This window comes from Anabrus simplex, chromosome 5 (assembly GCF_040414725.1).
Source record: "Anabrus simplex isolate iqAnaSimp1 chromosome 5, ASM4041472v1, whole genome shotgun sequence".
Lineage (NCBI taxonomy): Eukaryota > Metazoa > Arthropoda > Insecta > Orthoptera > Tettigoniidae > Anabrus > Anabrus simplex.
This window is the reverse complement of record NC_090269.1, coordinates 133,286,091-133,309,513: the sequence shown is the minus strand read 5'-3', so window position 1 is coordinate 133,309,513 and position 23,423 is coordinate 133,286,091. Positions and strand designations below refer to the sequence as shown.

The 23,423-nt window shown below is 40.3% G+C and overlaps 1 protein-coding gene across 1 annotated transcript in view; it reads right to left on the bottom strand.

Annotated features, from left to right (window-relative positions):
• Positions 1 to 473: 473 nt before the first annotated feature.
• Positions 474 to 23,423, bottom strand: part of LOC136874685 (general odorant-binding protein 19d) — a 38,710-nt gene continuing 15,760 nt past the window's right edge. The window contains exons 3-5 of the mRNA XM_067148324.2: positions 20,237 to 20,289; positions 16,836 to 16,992; positions 474 to 1,045 (exon numbers count right to left, since the gene is read on the bottom strand). Coding sequence (XP_067004425.2) covers positions 981 to 1,045; positions 16,836 to 16,992; positions 20,237 to 20,289 — 275 coding nt within the window. The 3' untranslated portion in view covers positions 474 to 980. The remainder of the gene's footprint in view (positions 1,046 to 16,835; positions 16,993 to 20,236; positions 20,290 to 23,423) is intronic.

The following is a 23,423-nucleotide window of genomic DNA, read 5'->3' as shown; positions in this document are numbered from 1 at the left end:
GTAAGCCTTCGATGCAATTATTGTAGCGCTTATTTAGTGATTTGATTTTAGGATTACTCACAGCTGACTCAACGTAGAGACCTATCATTGTCGGATAACTCACCGGCAGGTAATTTTGGAGAGAATAAAAGAAAAAAGGCTGAAGCAAATCGGGCCAGTAAGAATGGCTGTATAAAGCTGCTTTTAGCAAAGGTTTTTAATATATGGATAGATTATTATTAATCCTTTGTAATCCAGTGAAAGCTAACGTTTGACAGATGTTCTGTTACATTCAAGTTAATGGACAGACCAACTTGTCGGGACTAAACGGCACTACCACCAAAGATCTGAACTAGGAGCGAACCCATATTGAATATAAGAAGACCAGTTATAACATAGTTCTTCAGTAATACTCGTAATGAAGTGTGGAGAACTTTTTTAGAAAAGAATAAATGATGTAGGTAAAGAAAAGGGAATATTAATAAATCAATAGATGCATTTAGTAGTTTACTTTTATGGCATTCAGCCCTGCGACTAATACAATAGTTTGACACATTTATACATTTTTCGTCCTTTTAACAACACAAATTTCATCCTGGCAGAATAAAAAAGCAACAGAATAGGATACAGAAAACTTTTCGAGAAAAACTCCTCTGAATTGTTCAATATCCAAAACCGTGATTTATCCAGGTACATGAAAATAAAACCATTTTCCAAATTTGTCTTTGTAGCATTTTCGAGGAATATCGCTGATCAACGTAGGTTGAAAGAGGTCACGAAAAACCTTTATGCATGTAAATGGATCACTGAAGATTAAAATTGAATTAATCCTAGAACTGTTAGGTTCTTAATCTTAATGGTTATGATATTAATTGTCTACAAAATACCAGTTTAAGGCCAAATTATGTAGATATTTTATTTATGACAGAAATGATACAGTGGTAGGCAAACACTTGAGTTAAAGAAGTTGTAGGCCATCATTCTGATTACGGTCTTTGAACTTAGTTCTGAGTTCCGCATGCGTGGACCTTAGCAGCCATCTCACAGCCGTCCGCTTCATTCCGTCCTGTGAACAACACAATGCAAAATACAGTAGCTGCCTGATAAAAATGTTACTAGAAACTAATTCACACAACACTGGTAAATTAGGGGAATTATCCGATATAACACTGTTTTTCGAGACTCAGACCGGCTCCGTGGCTAAATGGTTAGCGTGCTGGCCTTTGGTCACAGGGGACCTGGGTTCGATTCCCGGCAGAGTCAGGAATTTTAACCATCATTGGTTAATTCCGCTGGCAGGGGGGCTGGGTGTATGTGTAGTCTTCATCATAATTTCATCCCCATCACGAAGCGCAGGTCGCCTACGGGTGTCAAATCAAAAGACCTGCACCTGGCGAGCCGAACGTGTCCTCGGACACTCACGGTACTTAAGAAAGAGCCATACACTAGTTTTTTCGAGACTCAGAACTAGTGAGATGTAGAAGTTGCTCCGTGACCTAGGGAGGAGGAGGAGAGAATTTTCTCATTTTACGCATTAAACGTAGAATAACGGCAGAATGGTTTCGCCACGCTGGTCGCGTCACCTCATGATCTGCAGGTCACCGGCATAACAGCGGTCGTTTGGTAGGCCAAGGCCCATTTGTGGTTTGTTTCGCTGATTAAAAGTCTTTTCATATTTGAACAGGATCGTCAAATTCAAGCTCACTTAATATTCAACTGATTGCGTTGAGATAAGATCCCGCAACCCTGTTCATGAGAGGCGAGTAGTCAAACATGTACACTACGTTGATGATGCGTGAGGCTGTAGTGTGAGAGTGTGTATTAATGTATTCCATATAGAATGCACTTATTTTCTGTAGGTTAAGAAAATATGGCTGAAAAGTAAGCATCATATGTTTATTTCTTTGAGAATCACATTGGTGTGGCAGTGAGGAACCCAGGAAAGTAACTTATCCTTCTTCCGAGCGGTATATTCGTTAACTCCTGCGTATTCTATTACCGATATTAATATGTAGGCAAGTCAATAAGTAATTGCAATTTTACTCTAATTGTCTTTCGGTTGGCTCTATGGCGTTGTGTGCTCACCAGGCGCTAGATGGCACCATTGTCTACGTCTGTAGTAGGTTTCAGCGTTATCAGACCAGTACAGCTTGCGCTGTTGGCCGCGCCACTGTCTGTTTGCACCAAGGAAGAACAGCATTCCGTTATCTGTTTTTTGAGGGTGCACCAGGAGCGAAAATTCATTGAAGACTTTTTGTACAATACGCGGACAATGTTTTGCCACAGCGAAGTGTTTACCAGTGGACTGAACAGTTCAAAAGGGGTCGCACGAGCGTGAAGGATGAGGAAAGATCCGGGCGTCCATCTGCAGCCGTAACTGATGACAATATTGACCAAGTGTGTGATATGATCCTGAATAACAGACGAGTGACTGATGACGTAACAAACCACATGCACATTAGGCATGGTTCTGCAGATGAAATCATGCTTAACAGGATTAACTTCCACAAAGTCTGGTTCCAAAACAACTCAATGAAGAGCAGAAGCGCAATCGTGTGAGAATCTGTCAGCACCTACTGGAGAGTCATGCAAACGAAGGTGAAATGTTTCTGAAACGGATCATCACCGGAGATGAACCATGGGTTTACCACTTCGAACCAGAGAGCAAACATCAGAGCATAGAATGGAAGCATCCCGGATCCTCAGTAAAAAATAAATTCAAGAGCCAAACTTCTGCAGGTGGTGATGGTGATTGTTATTTTAAGATGAAGTACAGGAAAAGTGATGCTCACTGTGTTTCGGGAATCTTAAGGGAGCATTACCAGGAAAAAGGGGAAACAGAAAACAGTGAACGTTACAGTGATATGCTGGTAAACAATGTGAAACTTGCAGTTCGTAACAAACGCAGAGGTCGATTGTCGGAAGGAGTTCTTTTGTTGCATGACAATGCGCGTCCACATACCGCCGCCCACACCTCTCACACTCTTCAGATGCTGCGTTTCGAGGTGTTGGAGCATCCTGCATACAGTACCGATCTCGCCTCGTCGGATAACCATCTGTTTTGTCCACTCATAAATGCTCTAAGACGCCATCGATCCGTCTCCGATGAACAGGTGAAGGACGCGGTGCATACGTGGCTTGCTGTGCAACCAAAAACAGCTTTTGTAGAGGTATCAGAAAACTTGTGGAACGGTGGACCATGTTCATTAAAAACCAGGGTGACTATGCTGAAAATTATATCAATAAAATATGTGTACTCTTCTTGTAATACATTATAAAATTGATTGCATACATTTATCGACTTGCCCTCGTACATTTGTTGCTTATTTATGCACCCAATAGTCTTTATCATGAGTACTAACCTTTTTTACGGGCGGTGTTGAAATTGGCGTCTTTCAGCATTCAAACATTTCTGGTATCTTCTAATGAAATGGATATTCTCACGCATAAGTTCATATTGGGTAATTGACCTCATTACTGTTGTTATATTGCTTTTAAGTTCATCTATGTTGTGAGAATTATTTCTGTAAACTTTATATTTTTTTGGTTCCTCCACAAATAAAAGTTGCACACAGCAAGGTCGAAAGAGTCATCTAAATGTTCCTCTACACAGGAACTCCAGAAAATCTCTTCTGGTGTCGCTTACAGACCTCTGTACATGACCCGGCTGTTACATATGTGTCATACATAAAACATCTTCGTTCAAGAGTGAATTTCGGTGATATTTCAACGGTGATTTAATGTAATTAATCTAATTAACTCTTCTGCAATTCAGCCACGCGTGCTCTTGCAACAAACGTATCACTTCACGGCTTCCAAGTATACACAAACTGGAGTAAATTAACGCCTCGTGGCTATGCAGTTGGTCAGCATGAGGTTATGAATACACCGCTCGAAGCGTGCATCTGCATGTCCACTGCCGGCCCCGCTGGGAGCGGGACACACTCTATATGTCGTGTCCAGTCTCCCGGACGTTGGCGATTAATATGGACAAAGTCCTTCTATCTTCAGCATCACCGTAGAATTGTTCTATGGTTCTTATTCCAGTCGAGTCTTCAATGTTCTTGAGACATGACGTTCTTTTTCTGGCTACACCTCGCTGTCCTTCAATTAAAATGAGGTGCAATATTGCGTATCTTTCAGCACGTAACACATGCCCCAGGTACGCTTGTCAGCAGCTCACTTTCCGACTGTGCTCTGCTATATCTGTTGTTTGGAGACATGCTCTATGCAGGAAACTTTAACACACTGGGTACTAGAAGGAAACGAACACGGTTATGTGCCATGTATAATGCCTACACGAATAAGCCAACTTGGGGTGAGTTGTACAGTCTACAAGAAAACCCCTGTTACATAAACAGGACAGATCATCCACATGAAGTAAAAGGCAGATCACAGAAAGCTATAGTATGTAGATATTCGTTTGTAAAATGAGGATTTGATGATTGGAATGCATTACCTGCAGCCAGTAGTGGAGATTGGGACTTAGAAGCAGGGGAGCAAAAATGTGCAGACAACACACTACCCTGGTTTGTGGGATATAGGTGGGGAGGGGGTTATCTACATAAAACTGCAGAAAATCCCACAAGAAAAGGTAAGTTTTATGCTCTCAGAGCGAATTTCGACACAGAGGTAAAGGTCAACAGCCCACCAACTTACGTGCTGTAATATTAGTTTTGTGAGATTTTGATTCAATACTATACAATAAAGTCCGCCTCTCTGGTGTAGTGGTTAGTGTGATTAGCTGCAACTCCCGGAAGCTCGGGTTCGATTCCCACCTCAGCCATCCCGGAAGTGATTTTCCGTGGTTTCCCACTTCTCCTCCAGGAAAATGCTGGGATGGTACCTAACTTAAGGCCACGGCAGCTTCTTTCCCTTGTCCTTGCCTGTCCCTTCCAATCTTCCCATCCCCCGCAAGGCCCCTGTTCAGCATAGCAGGTGAGGCCACCTGGGCGAGGTACTGGTCATTCTCCCCAGTTGTATCCCCCGATCCAGAGTCTGAATCTACAGGACACTGCCCTTGAGGCGGTGGAGGTGTGATTCCTCGCCGAGTCTGAGGGAAAAGCCGACCCTGGAGTGTAAACAGATAACGAAGAAGAAGAAGAAGAACTATACAATAAAACTTTCACCAAAGGAACAATATTCACACATGTATGACAATTAAATAGAAGTCCGGCGTGGGTATACAATCAAAAATCATTTAATATTTGACTGCACACTAAGAAGCTAACAGACACTAAAGAGACTGACAGACTAACGAATGCGTGCGGCAAGTGGGTCAATCATACTTCACTGTCCACGACCTTGGTAAAAGAATATACCCCTGCTACCCTTCCTCACAGCACATGCAAAGTCTCCGCTACTTGCTGTGGAGCTATACAGATCTGTAATCCGCGACGAACGACATTCTATGCATATTTTCGCTAATATCTTTTTAATAATTAAAGAAAATAAAGGATAAGACAACAGGGCTTTTACACGTTGTTTGTTTAAATAATTCCCACAATTCCTTGTTTCAGAGAGCTAAAATGGAATACAAAGTGAAGGGGGCGCTAGCCCCCTCCTAATCGCCACTACTGCTTGCAGCTGTCTTAGAAACTTTTCCAAAAATGGAAGATGCTTCAAGAATAAACTCCAGCATTCTGTAATTAGTGTGTAAATTTCAATGTGATGGTGTCATATTTTAATTCAACGCTCAACCCACTGTAAATTGTAGTATTAAGGGATCTGAATTGTTTAAGATATATGTGACTTTGTGTATGATGATGCTGGATTTAGAATGTTAAACTAGTAGTACTTCTTGTGATATTTTCTTTCCATAGAATTGCTTGTCGTAGTTGTTGGGTAATTATCTCTTAAGTTTACTTTATTATCACACTGCTGTAAGTGACCATTGCCACCGAGATATTTCCCAATTACGATGTATTTGTTAATAATAATAATAATTCTCCTACGAAACCACATTTCCAGAGTTTCCAGCTTTTTATTGCAGTCGATTTCAAAGTCAAGGTTTCAGCTCGCACTCCAACTAAGAATGTAGATTTCCAGCCAGGTTCTTTCCGCATCTCAGTTCGATATACAGTACCTATTGAACCTAACTGGTTCATGCCATTGGCATATAATTGATAAATAGAATGGAAGTAATATATGAGGCAAAGTCGGTATGGGAAGCAGGATGCATTTTGTAATCCAGCTTGCTAAATTTATCGCACCGTGTGAAGGTCGGCGGATATTGTATAAGAAAGGAGGCAATTGGTATCTTGCACTCTAGAGAGACAAGCGTGACACTTAGTAGACAGAGATATACTAAATTAAGTTGGCAGAACGTTCGAACCAGCGAATCATAAGATAGCGCGCGAGGAAAGAAGTGGTGCAGTAGCAGGGACACCAATATGAACGCACTGTGATATTACCTGAAATCTACCAGGAGATATTATCAAAAATGAATAAGAATTTTACATAATTAGGAAAATCCTGGCAAACCTTTTAATTTAAATGTGTGGCTACTGGAAGCAGGTCAGGGGATTCCCCAGACACTGTGCCACGAGGAAGGACGCCAAGCGGTGAAGCGGACAATCTCTACTGTCTTACTTCCGAACGGTACGGACGTGTATGTGTGATCGTCACCGGAAAATGTGGACTGAGCATCTTTCACATAGAGAAATAATGACTGCCTAAATGTAGAACTTAATCCGCCGAGATGACTCCCATAAGGGAATTAATTATATTCGAATTATCATAGATTTGAAGTATTAAAGTGCCGATAGACTTGTCTGTCAAATAGCAGTAATCATAGTTATAAGTGAAGTTACGGGGCATAATGGAGTGTAGTTCGCCATTGAGTCGCGGTTACGTGCTGAAACAAAATACTAATTAAACTGTTCCTGAAATTGTACACGAGTGTGAAGATTGTATTATATTTTTGTGTATATTTTGTACTATAATTAACTTGTATTTCTTTGTATGCTCAGTGTGTTAAATGAGTGCGGAGACGTGTGAACCGAATGCGCCGTATATAAACTATGTCAGGAACATGGACCTCAAGAGAAGAATTTTCACAGACGGTAATGTTATCGTCCTGATGGTGTGAGCACAACATAGGTGGGCTGACCTGATGGCCGAGATGGTGTGTGAATGAACGTGGAACGAAACCGGACTAAGATGTGTATATGTGATTATATATTATTCACATATGCACGATCAGTTAGTGTAAACTTGTAAATAATAACTTCTCGAATGTGACGATTAAATTTCATTTTTTACTTTAAACGTAGCAGGGGTCAGCTATGGTTATGTAGTTAATTTGTAGTACTAATGCCTTGGAGGAGCGAATATTATCGTGTGTTGTGATACGATATTCTTAAGTGATATAAGCGTGCGGTATTGATCTTCTGAAATAATACTCGTGTGTGTGAATATTGTGATAAGCATAGATGGCATTTAGTACAATTTAGTTGTTTAGGGGTATGTTAACGGTATTGTAGCATGTTGCATGAATAATCTTAATCTTCGAGGAAGTTCATTGATATTTTGCTGCGGATACGAACCAGTGACCATCTACGGAAATTACAGTGAATATTTAGTGTTTTATTCATCGAAACGTGACTTCATTTTGTCTGGCTAACGATATGTATACTCGTGTTCTCGATGAATCCTGTGGAGATTTGAACCAGTGGCTATGGCATTTATAGGCTAAACATTGTGTATTTTGAAGAGCAGAATGCAAAGGAACAATGCCGAGTGAAGGCTAAATTATGTGGAGTACGATTTGAGAGGAATTGTATGAATTGGCGAGGACACGGAGATATTGGTGTGTTGACAGACATACCGCTGAAGGCGCGAAGGAAATAAATGTGTTCAAGTTCCAAGATAGGATTTCTCCACTCCTCTGCGTTTCGTGTTAAAAGAAAATAAACCCCGTTGTAATAGGATCATCAAAGGATAGTCATGATGTCATTTATTATTTAATTCAAATTGATCGCTTAGCTAACAGCGCATAGGTGTTTAAAGATTTAACGTCATTTGTGATACTCCAATTAAAGGTAGGGATTTTCAGGTTACTGTAATGTCGCATCTTGACGGTCGTTACATCGACTCTCGACCAGGTCAATGGACTTCAGATTTCCTGATAGTTATTATTGATGGATTTATTCCGTTGTTTATGTGAATTTGTTTATTGCATATTTTTGGCAACGCAAATTTTGATTTGTGGTTGTAATGACTTTTGTTTTGTGGATTTAATTTCATGTATTTGTCACGTTTGAATCAGGGGTTCTGTCCTACTGCTGTAGACTTAGTGTAGATACAAGCTTTTGGGGGAATTTTGTGTTAGTCGTAGGACATTTCGCAACCAATTTGTGTTTATTTTGTGAGAAATATAAAATAGCTGATCATGTATATGTGGAATTAATATTTCGTAGTCAAAATCAGATGATATTCCGTAATAGCCGTGTCCGATGTACTCGTAGCCCGGGTTCGTTTCATGTCAGTTGTTTGTAGATTGGAGGTATGAAGCCACGAGAGAGAGAGATAATGATTTATGTACAGAAGGAATGTAATTATATTTTGGATTGGAATGTCACTCAAATGAGGTGGATGTAGATACCACACGTCAACTATATTTGGAATTTTTTATATATTACCGGTAACGAAACCCGATAGGTGGTAACTAATTAAATGAAAGAATTTATTAAATTGACGTCGGCAGTATTTTGTTGTAACAAAGTTGTCAAAATGAATTTATTAAGTGATGAAAAATATTTCAACCACTCAATATGCATTTATCTGGATTTGGAGTTTACGAAAGGAGATTGTTGTTTTTATGTTAACAATTTTATGTGTGGAATTGGATTAACTTCAAATTAGGCCGACTTGTTTAATTCAACACATAAAGCATTGGTGCTTAATTGGAATAAATATTAAGTGGATCAGGTCGATTTTGTAATATTAATCAATTATTTAGGGTTTCAGTTCACTTAGTGGGTGAGTGACAAATTTTTATAGTGAAGTGTTGTTCATTTTTAATTTATTTTCAGTATTTTACTTTGCCAAAGTTTCTTTCTTTTTTAATAAATTTGTTTGCAACAAAGGTTCTCATTCATATCATTTCTTTTTCCTTCTCCCTTATCTTCCCGCATAGTACTTTAAGTATAGTTATTTTTAATCGAAGATATCTCTGGGGATCACCCGTATAGCGACCCTGGGATTTTTGCCGGCGCCGTATTTCAAAGGCTGGAAGGGTAAAGGGTTAACTATGTATGTAGAGTAATAGTTATAGCAGGCAACAATCAGAATAGAACAAGTTTATTCATGAGTATTTTGAATTACTGTGTGCACTTAAATGTGCCAGATAAAATAGTGCATTTCTTCTTAGTAAACGTTATTTCACGCTTCAGGACAAAGATAGTTTGTCTATTATTTCGTATGCTGTAAATGTGACTGGCGGGTACGAAATACACGGAATTTTACTTAGAAAGGCACTCACACTGCTATACATAAATATTAGAATGGGGACAATGGAATTGGGAAAATTTGTTTACATTTTCTATTAATGAATACTTCTCCTTGTAATAAGAAGAAAGTAAAGAGATGCGAGTGCTTATTTATCATTACAATGCTCTAAAAAGTTTTGAGCGAGCAAGTTGGCTGTGCAGTTCGTGATCACCTACATCATCTTTCACTTCAGTTCCTGTATTGACCTCACCGATTTTATCAGCACCATCTAGTTGATTCCGTCACTTTCTAATTCAAATGTCCTTCCATTTTAATCTGCTCACCATTGTTGGTCTTGTTTTCAGTCATTGGCATTACCTTCCCAGTTAACATTGGTAAATTGCGATCACGCACTAAAATAACGTTGCATTCTGTGCCCTATGACTCATCGTTAAATTTCTCGTAGCTTACAAATGCTTGTTTCATTAGTATGAATATTCCCCCTCCTACCATTCCTATCCTGTATCAATAAACAATCCAGTTCCATAAGAAAATATCCGCATCCATAATATCGCTTCTCATCCATGATTCAACGAACAACCTGTGACAATAAAGTTCGGTGAATAGTCCTGTACTATCAGCATAGATAAACAATGCACGACAGTGACTTTTCTGTCCTTCGAAATAGTCCCCTCCCATAACTATGCACTGCTGAGATTGACGGTACATATCCTGGAAACTATGCAAGAAGGCTTCTTTTGGGAAGGTGTTCTAAATCCTCGTCAAGTTTCGTTGGATGTCACGAATATCGTCAAATCTCTTTCCTTTCAAAGCGAGTTTAAGTCGTGGGAATAGGAAGAAGTCTGGAGGAATGAGATCTAGCGAGTATGGGGGATGTTCAAGTTGCACCACCCCCTTTTTTCCATGAATTGTTTGACGATAATGGCTGTGTGTGGGCGAGGGTTGTCATGGTCAAAAAGCCATGAACCTTGTTGTGCGTACTGGGGTCGTGCCCTGCGTAGACGTTTCATGAAACGGGTCAAAATTTTAATTTACCGTGCAGCATTCAACGTCGTTCCCTCAGGTAGAAATTCTTTGTGGATAAGGCCTTGACCATCGAAAAAGTTGATGAGCATCATTTTGATGCGTGACATTTCGGCTCTGACATTTTTCCGACGAGGAGATCCCGGAGAACACCATTCCATGCTTTGTCGTTTCGTTTCAGGGTCGTACCTGAGACACTAGGTGTCATCCTCAGTGACAATACAGTTCAAAAAATTTTGTATCGCATCCACCGTTTCGACATAATCCTGTGAAGCCTCTAAACGTGCCTGCTTCTGATCGTCAGTCAAGTGATGTAGCACAAGACGAGAACACCCTTTCCTCTTTCCTAACTTCTGGGTAACTATTTGTCGCACGCATTCACGGTTAATCTGCAGTTCATCCGCTATCAAGCGCACAGTTAATCGCCGATCGTTCGTGATTAATGTCCTCGCTTTCTCAATGTGTTCGTCACTGACGGCGGTCGCCGGTCTTCCGCTACAGGGGTTGTCAGAAACGATTTCCCGGCCTCCTCGAAAACGGGCGAACCACTCGCACACACACTTCAAGGACAGTGCTTGATCTTCATAAACACGTACCAGCATTACATGAGTTTCTTTCGGTGTCTTGCCAAACTTAAAACAAATCTGTGCATTGATCTTTTGGTCGTTCATGTTCCTGTTCGCAATTCAGAACCAGCTCACTAAACACGCACTGCGTCAAACAGGTCTTACACGGTACACACACGATGCTCAACTGAACAACGTTGGGAGCACGTGGTCAAACCCTGCTTCTACGCCGGAGCAGCGTTGTGTATGGCCAGTGTTGCCGGATCGACCGTTATGACTTCATTCACCGAAATTTATTGTCACAGGTTGCATATTAGAATGTCTGGTAATACACGGTCTATATCTATTATTATTATTATTATTATTATTATTATTATTATTATTATTATTGTATGGCATTTACAAGCAAAATATGCGGAAAATGTACAATGAACATATAAGTTAAAATAGAGAAATAATCATTAAACCAGAATATTCAGCTTCGACAACCAGTTCACTGCACTTGGTGTCAATTCATGCAGAGCTTGTAAACCGTCCCTAAATGCTGACAGTGGACAGCTCTCAACAACATGAAGCAATGTCTGCTTCTCAGCATCACACTCACACGCAGCTCTTTCACAATATCCCCACTTTTTCATCATATATCGGCACCTCCCATGGCTTGTTCTGATATGGTTGAGTTTTGACCACTGATGTCGAGGAAGATCGAAACCTGGCACTTCCTTTTCGGGCTTTCAATTAGAAAGGCGTTGATGGGTGGACATTGATCCCATCGCAGTCTCCATTTTTCTGTTACACTGAATTTTTCATGGGAGTGTAGATCAATCCATAATTGATTCCGGGATCTATGAAAATACTTTATTCCATACTATTCTTTACAGTACCTATTTCTAAAATTTAACACTAACAAATTTATGACATCCCTATTTAATTTCCAACTCCATTTACTGCTATAACTGCTCCGTAATTCACCCCTTTCTCATGAACGTACCTCTCTATAACTCTTCTAAATAATTCGCCTAACGTATACGAACCATTACGGTTCAAGTAATGTAATGGCGTATGGCCTCCGGAGAGGCCTGGTGCGGGTCTTTTCCACGTAGAAGGCCTCCTGCATGTCTGTGGAGATGAGGGCCCTACCTAGGATGATTTCTAATGGTGAATACGTCACACACCCAGCCCCCGAGACATTGGCATTAACCAATTAAGGTTAAAATCCCCGACGCGGCCGGGAATCGAACCCGGTGCCCACTGGACTGAAGGCCAGCACGCTACCTATTTAGTCATGGAGCCGGACACGGCTCAAGTGAAAGCCATCCGACAAGCAAAACTTCTCTTGGATCTGATTTTTTTTTTTTTTTTTTTCACAAGTCGTGTTTAGTACGTCGAAATATGTGCTCTCATAACTTTTGGCTACAGGGGTGCAGACACATGACAGCAAATGAGGAGGGAAGTTACGAGTGTTTGTAAGTTGTGAGTTGGGTTTGCAGAGGAACAAAAATTCTTCAACTAGGGTAAATCTTGAATCTCTAAAATAGGGCGTAAAACATCACTTCTCTGTGCACCAGCCACATCTGCTGCGCCACGTTATTTATTGCTCAGGCCTCTCAATAACATGTACTATTATAAAAATGGAGTGGATTTCTTGCAGTTAATCCAGCTATCAGCCATCCCTGTTAATGAGCGCGCTCGAAGTGAGGAGAAGGAAACTGCATGCTTGCGACTGTATTTTCATAATAGTATCCCGCTCCTGCGAGGTAGCAAGTGACTGTCACCCGTCGAAATCAAGGCAGTGCTGTACTCATACATTTCGAAGAAGAAGCGACCCAGGGAATGAATTTCATACTTGTGTTGGCAGGTACTATTTTTGTTGTAGGTGTGTCGGATTCATGATTATATTCTTCGAGAATGTCTTTTATATTTACAGTGTTATTGTGGATTCCGTGCGAGTCCAAAGGAAGCAGATTTATTTCACTTGAAAACCGTAGGATGGCTTCTTTTAGAACCGTAGTGAACAACTACTTTGTCGACTTTCCTGACGAACTCCCTTTTACAATTAAACTATCTGGCTTGAACAAGTTTTACTGAACTTCGTTACATATGCCATTCAGTTCGTATGAGATTACGAATAATTTCGGCATTATCTTTCCTGATTAATACATTATAGGCATGCGTGGCCTCACCTTTCCATAGAACTACTCCGCTTACAGTATGTTAGAGGTACCATTAACCGTCGAGGTTCTTCCCATAGGTATTTTTTGATTAAAAGCACATTCGTCAGCATTGTTAATCTGGCTGTCGTAATTTATTTTAAATGCCTGTATTATCTGTTCGTGTTGGAACTTCCCTCGAACTTGCGCACTGTTACAGATGATGTTATTTTACGGCTTACTATACCTTGTGGTTCACCAGCCCCTTATTTTGCAGAGATAGGCAACCCAAACAACGCGTATAACCTAAAGATCCTTATAATTAACTTTTATGAACACCAAATAATTTGGAATTTCTCCCCTACCTGTGTGTCATCACAGTAAATTGATCCATGGAACTAGAAAAGGGAAAATTACTATGCACAATTCCGCGCGAATTCTAAGGACCATTCTGCAAACATATGATTTCTTACGCCTTGAACAAACACAGGTACCCGTAATATGATCGAGTTAATAAGTTATATCACCTGCTCTGGAATGTAAAGAAGTTAATACTGTAAACCATCACTGAAGATTTTGACACGGATATCGACTTTCGAGGTAGAACGGCGAAACTTAAGTACTAAATTGCTAGCAGGCGTGACGCATGTATACTTCGTGGCTGAATCGGTTAAGAGCTGCAGCACAAGCTCTGCGAGTATCGGCAGCGTGGTGGCTTTAATTCGGCATGAGGTAATTTTTTGAAAGACAGAGTTGTTTCGTTTTACTGGGATATAATAATAATTAATATATTGTTGCTGTTGGTTTTAAAGGGTGCGTCCTGATTTGGCGTCTCCCCTAAAGATTAGTGGGGGAAGGATTGGGAGGGAAATCGACCTTGATATTTTATTAAGGTACAGTCTCGGCATTTGCCTGGTGTTGAAAATGGGAAAGCGAGGAAAACCATTTTCAGGATGGCCAGTATGGGATTCGAATCCACACACCCCCCGAGTCCAACGCACGCAAATAATAATCCATACCTACCAGGTCACATCACAGAACTTATACATTTCCTTACGATGTATTCCTATGAAGAGTACGTTGAATTTTTGCTAATTTATGAAGAAAGTACGGTCGTATTAGTATGTGTACCACGTACTCCGTAATGGTAAAATGTTCAATAATGTGTTCATTTAAGACATTGACACGGATATTAACTTTCGATTTGGAAAGGCCATACTTCAGTAGTAATCCTTTAGCGAGCGTCTTGTATGATGTATTTGTGACTGATTCGCTTAAGGGTCAGTGACACAAGGTCTCTGAATACCGGAAATAGGTATAGAGGTTCTATTCTAACATTATGCGGGTTTTTCTTTTTTGTTCTTCAATGACAGATCGTATCCCATTTTAAACGGACACACAATGCTTATGCACACTTATCAGTTCACATCATATCAAGTGTTTATTCACTCACGATATATTCCAGTGACGAGTACACTGATATCTTGCTCATTTATGCGGAAACAATGCAGAATGCAATCCAGTCGTAACGTCTCTATCACGAGCGTTTCCCTGACGGAAGACGGCCTACTACCAATACTTTCCGAAACTTTGAACGAAGATTGGTACCTTCCGTTTAAATGAAATGAAATGGCGTATAGCTTTTAGTGCCGGGAGTGTCCGAAGATAAGTTCGGCTCGTCAAATGCAGGTCTTTTAATTTGATTCCCGCAGACGATCTGCGCGTCATGATAAAAATGAAATGATGATGAAGACGTCACATACACCCGTACCAGCGAAATTGACCAATTATGGTTAAAATTCCCGAACATGGGAGCCCTGTGACCAAAGGCCAGCACGCTAACCATTTAGCCACGAAGCCCGACTACCTTCATTTAAAGATGCTCATATAACGTCTGGTCCAAATGAAGAGGCTGTTTTGGACGCTGTCCATAATAACCCTCATATTAGCACAAGGACACTTGCATAACAGACCAGCATCAGCCCGTCATCAATCATGCGTATACTGCATAACAATAAATTTCAGCTATACCATCTGCAGTTACACCAGCAACTCCACGGACGTGATTTCGATACTAGAGTAACATTTTGTCAATGGGCATTACGCAGTGTGACCAATAATGCCAACTTTTTGTCAAGGGTTCTGTTTTCAGACGAATCACGATTTCCCAACAATGGCTTCGTGAACTAGCACATTAAACGCTGCTAGAGCGCGGATAATCCCCATCGGGTAAGACAGGACCCATTTCAAGTGCGGTAAGGAGTAAACGTCTGGTGTGGAATCTTGGGTGGCTATCTCATCGGACCCTATTTCATCAACGGACATCTAACGGGAGTACGCAACCTTTACTTTCTTCGAAATGAACTCCCACAGTTTCTGGAGAACGTGCCACAGCGCGAGCGATTACGAATGTGGTTTCAACAGGACGTGGCTCAACCTCACCTTGTCCGGAACCATCTCCATGCTTCATATCTAAATAAATGGATAGGAATGTCTTTTCAAATGTTATTCTGAAACCTGCTTAATCCAAGGTGATCTTGATTATGCTTCTTACTTAAAGGAGCCATACATCGAAGGTCATCGGCCCTCCAAGGTGATCAACATTTCGGACAAATGTTACCCAATGCAGGAATGATTTGGTGAAGTGGGGTTTCAGTACGGAGTCGCCGCTATGCGAGTGTGGCGAGGTGTAGACATCCTCTCACGTGCTCCAGTGGAGCCGGTGTCCGGCACCGTGTACTCGGGAGGACCTGATTAATGCTACACCAAATGCAATCGGTGTTGCTAACTTCTGGGCGGCAAAAGTGTAAACGAACTGTAAATTGAATGTTATATTTTATCATGTACATAGTATTCATTATTATTAAAATATTGACTTCAATCGTTGTTAATGCTTCCGATATGAATATTAATAATAATACAATTTCGAACACTTGTTACGCTGAATATGCAGGTTACCTACTTCCTACCTACAGACTATCGTGTCGTAGTCCAACCTGGCTGCGAAACATCGGATAAAATCGGTCCTTTTCAGGACCAAATGAAAGTTCACTCTTCGTAAGAGGATAATATACAGCCATATTACATTCGATGTAAACGTTGTTAATTTAAGAAAAACTGTACCAGCCTGTGAATCGAAACTGCTTCCTGACAGCTTGGCTGATGTAACAGCATCCTACAGACACTTCCTGTCCAAACGTGAGACAGTGTAATTCGCAGCTGTGATCACTTAACACATTCATTATAGTTTAAGTAATAGAAATAACACTGCCGCTAATGATTCCTACCATATCTCTGAGAATTACATAAAGAGGAAACTTGTAATAAGGTCGTAAATAAGCAGGTAGTAATGTTTATCGGGTCACTATGATAAACGCGTAAGTTGGGTTACCTACCTCAGAAAAAATAAGGAGCTCGTTAACCACCCGGTATAATAGATGCAGCCAGGATGAACTAGCCTTGAACGTGTGTTCGTCAATTTGTAATTCGCAAGCCTTTTATGTCGTAAGCATTTGTCACATTCCTTCACAGTTTGATTCCGAATGCTTAACTGTGCGCTTATTAACTGCCTTAAATCAGTTCGTAAAATGCATTGCTCATTGAGAAATTTTCACTTGTTTTGATATCGAAGTTCGACGGTGCTTAAATATTTAATTGTACTCACCTAGGGGGACACATTTGGCGACCACATTATCCGCCTTCGCCAGTTTCTCTTCATTCCCAGCGTACACCTGGTGATATATTTTGAGGATGTCTTCGTCTGAGACGAACTTGCCCTCCTTAATTAATCCCATCTTCTCGTAAACGCATTTTGCAAGGCACTGTAACAAAATCAAAAGAACAATGAACTGAGCAATGCTTAATTTATGAAATGTGAAATACCGCAGTTTTGAAATATGGCCCATATACAGACACGTTCTGAAAATGTACCTCTCCTAAGAATGATTTTCCAATTTATTTCTTAAATACAGCTTGTGTATAATTTACATAAGACGGAGAATTTAATGTCACTTCACATTAACCAACAATTTAAAGCAGCAGTTATAATTTCATCATTTTACTTTGTAACACATTTTATTAAGAATTATATCTCATGGAAAATGAAAAATTGAAATTTAAGGTATGCATATAGTATGAATTATTCACATACCAGTAGTTATTAACATACATGCTACTATATTATTTAGCGTATGATGAATACAATATTATGTACAATATGTACAACAACCATCTCAAGTTCATAACTAAAGTTCCATATCAAAAGTTGAGAGCCAAAAAAGGACCTCGCTTGAGACACGGTGTAAGTCCTCTATAGAACCTCTGTAAGCATGCAAAATACACTCAAATGCAATGTGATCCACTGTCTGCTCCTCTACTCCGCAGTCACATTGCGGTGATATCTTCCATCCCCATTTGAAGAGAGTTGCTCCACATCTACCTTGGTCGGGTCCTAATTCGGTTTAGCGTCCTCCACTGTCGTCTGGGAAGAAAAAATCCATCTGGGCACATACAGGGTTTTTTTAATGATGTGATGATGTGGCAACGAGGATCGCTGTTGCCCTTATTCCTTCCAGGCGTCCAATACATTAAAGTAAGTGTCCTGTAGATTCATTGCAGTGCGCCAATTTCAGTCGTTTAGCTGGAGAAGCTGTGTCAGTATGAATAGGGAGGTGAGGATTGTTTTTTCTTTTATAAGTTTATCAGTGACTGTGATCTTCTTAGGGATGGAGGTGGTGTATGGCTTAGGGTAGGAAGCCAGTGTGTGTAATGATACGCATTGCTTGGTTCAGCTGGGTGTCCACTAGTCCATTGTGAGCACTGTTAAGCCAGATAGAACAGCAATATTCAGCGACGGAATAAGAAAGTACAAGAGCAGTGGATCTCAGGATTTGAGCATTAGCGCCCCAGGACGTACCCTCCAGCTTTTGAAGGATGTTATTCCTGGTCTTGATTTTGGCTGACACATTACAGAGGTGATTATTATACGTCAAGGACTGTCCAGGGTGACAACCAGGTATTTTGGGTTGTTACAGTACTGTAGATCGTAACATATATGCTACTAACACTGAAGATGATTTGAAATAAAGTTCATGAATACAATTTAAACATTGCCTTATTTGGTTTTACAAATATATAAAAGTCAAACTGAAATTTATTATATATAGTAAAGCAAAGTCATCCCCGTAGAAGCCATGAAGGCCCCTGGAAGGTTGGAAGGTAAAGGCTTCCACCGTACGTAACCTCGGCACTTAGTGGGGTAGAGTGGTTAGCTCGGCTACCGGCCGCCTTTGCCCCCAGGAATTAACCTGGTACTCATTTTTGGTGTAGGCTCAGTGAACATAACAGGAGGGTAGGTAGAAAAAGTCAAGAGCTTCAAATACCTTGGTGATATGATCCATTCTAATGGCTTAGAACAGGGGGCAATCAAGGCAAGAATCAGGAAGATGGAATTAGTGTACCAGTTGACGAAAGATGTGTATAACAAGAAATCATGAATTAATAAAAGGACTAAGGCACTATAAAACTGTGATCAAACCAGAAGGACTATATGCTGCGGATACCTTGGATTTAACAAGCAGATGATTGCTGGAACAACTGGAGAAGAAAGAAAGGAAGATCTTTAGAAAGATTCTGGGACGTATATATGTTGGTGGACAACTAAGACCTAACAAAGAGCCTGAGGGAATTATAGAGTTGATGAAGAAGAGACGAATACAATTTTATGGACATCTGCTACGTAAGAATCAAGAAAGTCTGACCCGAAAACTCGATACATATATCGAAGGGGGAAAAATTGTTCCCACGTGGTTTATGGAGATACATGCTGATATGGAGAGAATGGGCATTAGTCATGAAGACATCCAAAACAGGAACCACTTTCGACAAATAGTTTCAGACCTCAGAAACTTCCGAGAAGAAGGAGAAAGGAAATCTTTCTAAAATATTTTTTCAGATGAACGAAGGAAGCAGATAAGCCAACTAATGAAGCTATGTTGACAGAAGATCAAAGTCAGGGGAGGAAAAAGATGATCTAGGATACCGGTTTTTTTTTGTTACTCCGTGGTCCATAGTGACCAAAATCTAACAGAAGAAGAAGAATACATTCCTCAACTGTCACTACTAAGTGTTTGTTCTCGGTTCTTCAAGTACGGCAGCGGAAAGGTTTCGAGATCAGGCGTCCGATGATAATAGCTAGCCTCTAAATGAGGAGGGAGTTTCATCGCGAGTGGGCGCATAGATATCCAAGATTAAAGTACAACAACAATGTAAATGTGTCTACCACATAGATGTACAGTGTGCCTTCAAATAAGAACTAACTGATGTTATTCCTGGAAAGCATGATTGGATTGTTGGTGAGTTTATCAGGTAACTTAAACCCAAGCAACCACAAGTCACACTTTATCCACCTTAACTCCGTATTATATTAGAACGTTTTCTAAACCATCAGTTAAAATTTAATAGTGAAAATTGTAATTCAGTACGTACATTACAAAAGATTTGAGATTGTAGGCCTACCTCTTTATTGTATACGATCAAAATACGTAAACTGAAATGGACATAAATAACTTATTTTTTACAAGATAAACCGAAAATTTCGTGGCGTTCTGTCCTCTTTCTTTCATTATTTTCCGCCTCCACTTCAAACTCGTGTATCGCTGCAGTGATGGAGAGTGATTGGGAGAACTTCACCCAGCCTTCACGCTCATCACCTGCGTACCCGCCCACTTACAGTGCTGGGCGCCCGCGTGAGCACCTCTGGTGTAGATGGTAGATGTAATTAGAAGTACCGCTTTTCTCGTGGCTTGATCCACCAGTGTTATTTATTGAGACTATGTGGCCATTCTTCACAGACGATAACTGAAGCAGTTTTAAAATCATTAGCGAAGACCGGCACGATCGTCTCTATTTGAAGCTATTTCTTGAAGCAATGGTTTTCCCTACTCAACAGCATCACTTGTCATTTCCACTGCCGTTAGCAGGTTGATAGAAATACAGTGGAACAATGAAATAGTTTGAACTTTAAGAAAATACTATCGTTTAAAAGTGACAGATTGTTCAACTTACCTTAGCACCCTGTGTTTTCAGTTCTTCCCAGGCGATGTATGTATTCACGTCCTCTGGAAGAAGAAACACAGACAATGTTGTTAGAGCTGCAATCAGACGTTCATTAACAGTAAGTGAAGAAAATTCAGTAGGAATGAGAACTGGATATATGCTAAGATCTCTTAGAAATTTAAAACCGGTCGTTCAGTAAATAACTGGTATTTCTGAAATAAAATCTCGATTATAGAAACGTCTGCTTCATTCATGATAATTTCAAGTGCTATAACTATCATCCTCAAATGATAAACACAACAAAATAATGTATGTGGCTACAACTTGCAGTTATAACGGGTAGTTTGTGGTATACGGACGAGTTGAAAACCCCAATCCTCTTTCCCTACATCCGTATCAACCGTTCGGCCTGTCTCCACCTTTCTCACCTTACCCGCTGTTTCTCCCCTTACTGCGAGATGTCTACGAGCGGTGAGCGGAAACACTCGGTTGTATGGGTGTTAAAATTCGCTTCCCTCAATTTGGTTTCAGCAAACAACTTATCTTCTCTAGCTCTTCTTCTACTGTTTCTTTGCAATGATGCCAGTAAAATCTGGAACAAGGGATTTTTATTTTTATTTTTTTGCTATTTGCTTTACGTCGCACCGACACAGATATGTTTTATGGCGACGATGGGACAGGAAAGGCCTAGGAAATGGAAGGAAGCGGCCGTGGCCTTAATTAAGGTACATCCCCGGCATTTGTCTAGTGTGAAAATGGGAAACCACGGAAAACCAAAACAAGGGATCGGCTGACAGCAATTCTGAGAGCGTTCTTTTTTAAATTACGATCAGAAATACTCGCACGTAATCCAGTTTTCGTAAAAGTCAAAACAGAAAAAACTTTCACATAAGCATATGGAACCAAACATAGAAATAATCTTAGCTGCTTCTCGGTGCAGCTTTGAAAAATCTTCCTTCGACATAATCTGGTAGAATTCGATCAAAGTCCTTGTATTGAAAAATAGATCACTTTGATGATCATGTAATTATAGTCCCTCAGATTAAGCATTTGGCTTTACCGTCACTACTGACAAAAATCAAATACGAAAGTTCCCAGTTCGATCGAAACGGACTTTCGGAAGTCTATGCTATATTATTATGTCGTTGTCTTGCGCTTATCTATTTAACTGATAAACAAGCCGTCTATCACCAAACGCTTCGCCGCTCTCAGCGCACTACCCCATCCGAATCAAGCCGAGTTGAAGAGGGTTGGACCAACGCACAGTACACAGAGCCTCTGCACCTCGGTTTGCACGCTTGAGATTTTTGGCGTTTGAGAGGCCCTGCTCTAACTCAAGTCTATTCTGACAAGTACACATATCAATCAAATCCTGAACTCAGTATGACACTCAATGTAACCCACACTCTGGCCTCTCGGCCTGTCAGATCGATATTTATTCCTTTCGACAAACAGTCCAGAAATATTGACTTCTGGAAATTATTTTACAATGAGACACGCCCGAACAACTGTCGACTGGCCAGTCGAGTGGAGCAGATAAAACTCGAATGATTGATATTCAGTTTAAAAAGCACATGGAGAAATCTATAACATTCTAAAGCCTCCACGAGTATCTGGATAATAAAACATTACAGTAAGTTTCCAGAAACCCCCATAGGTATCAGAATGATAGTGGATTATACGAATATTACAGAGATTTCTAACGTTGTCGACTACTCAGATTTTGAGGTTAAATGTATTCACAATACGCATTTAAAGTCATGCGAATTTACAATACATATTTACAGGGTATAGTCGTAGTTAGTATTTTAATAAATAATAATTAAAATGTATTAACATAACAATTGAAGGTTTTACCATAGTAAATTAGGCGTCGGATGGCGTACATGGGAAGTAATTAGGGCAAGACTGATTAATATCGGTGCTAATTTTCGCAATTTTTGATGTGTTACCACATTCTTGCACCACTAGTAGAAACAAGGGCGTAGGGAGGGGAACAATTCTACCTGTGACTGAGATAGGACGTGACGGACCGATTATGAAGGGGCAAGGTCGAACGAACGAACATAGCTTGCCTCGCCTTTGAGAAGCAAACTTCGGTCATTGCTGTGCTCAATATGAACCGAGTATGAAGCGTGTTGACATTAATCTAGTGCAGACAGGTGCATGAGGAACAGTGCAAGCCTGGAGGGGAGTACATTACACGTTCTTAACTACGGTGCTCCGTGCAATACATGCATATATTCTTTCATATAAGGACATACTTAAATAAATGTGTTCAAAACGGCGTTTGCATAAAATATGCCGTACTACTTGCTTTTTAATGACTAGGAAAATAAATAACTACTTGAAAGGTTGCCATAAGCAGTGAAGTACAGAATAAGATATTTATATTTTTAGGAGTTTCTCATGGTCAGCTTTCCCATGAAAAATCATGAAGCCCAATACCGAACACTATGCCGCTACCATATCGCTTCTGAATGACCTCTTAAGAAGAATCAGCATTATGAAGATAAACGGATCAAAAACTAAGATAATGTTGCGCACACGTGACGGACATCAGACTGCAAATGTTTGCTTGGATGGAGAAAGACTTACCCAAGTGAAACATGTTGGTAAATCTCATCTCGCCGGATGGAAGATGTAAAAAAGATGTCCGCTCTCATACTGCTCACGCCAAAGAAGTCTTCAGTAAGAAGAGAAGTCTACTAACATCAAAGGCTACCTCACATTCAGTGAGGAAATAATTTTACTAAAAGCTTTCTTTGGAACGTTACAACCTACGACGCAGAAACCTGGACTGTGCTGAAGAGGGATAAGGCAAGAATAAGAGCTTTTGAGACGTGGTGTTGGCGTCGAATCCCACGGATACCATGGACACGTAAGGTAACAGATGATGAAGCTTTGAACAGAGTGGAAGTGAAACGCTCATTGTTACTAACTATTGAAAATCGACGGAACAGTTGGATTGGTCTACTATTGAGTCATTCATCCTGGTGCATCTCACTGATCGAGGGAAAAGTGGAAAAAAGAAGTCGACCAAGAGCAGAATTTCAATGTGATATAAAAAAGTGCCCCTAACAGCTAATTAAGTACCTGTCTCAAGAACGGAAGTCATTGGGAGAAGATCATACTGCCTACCAATCTTCGGGTTGAGGAGACAAAGAAAAGAACTAAAGCATCACTTTTTATAAAC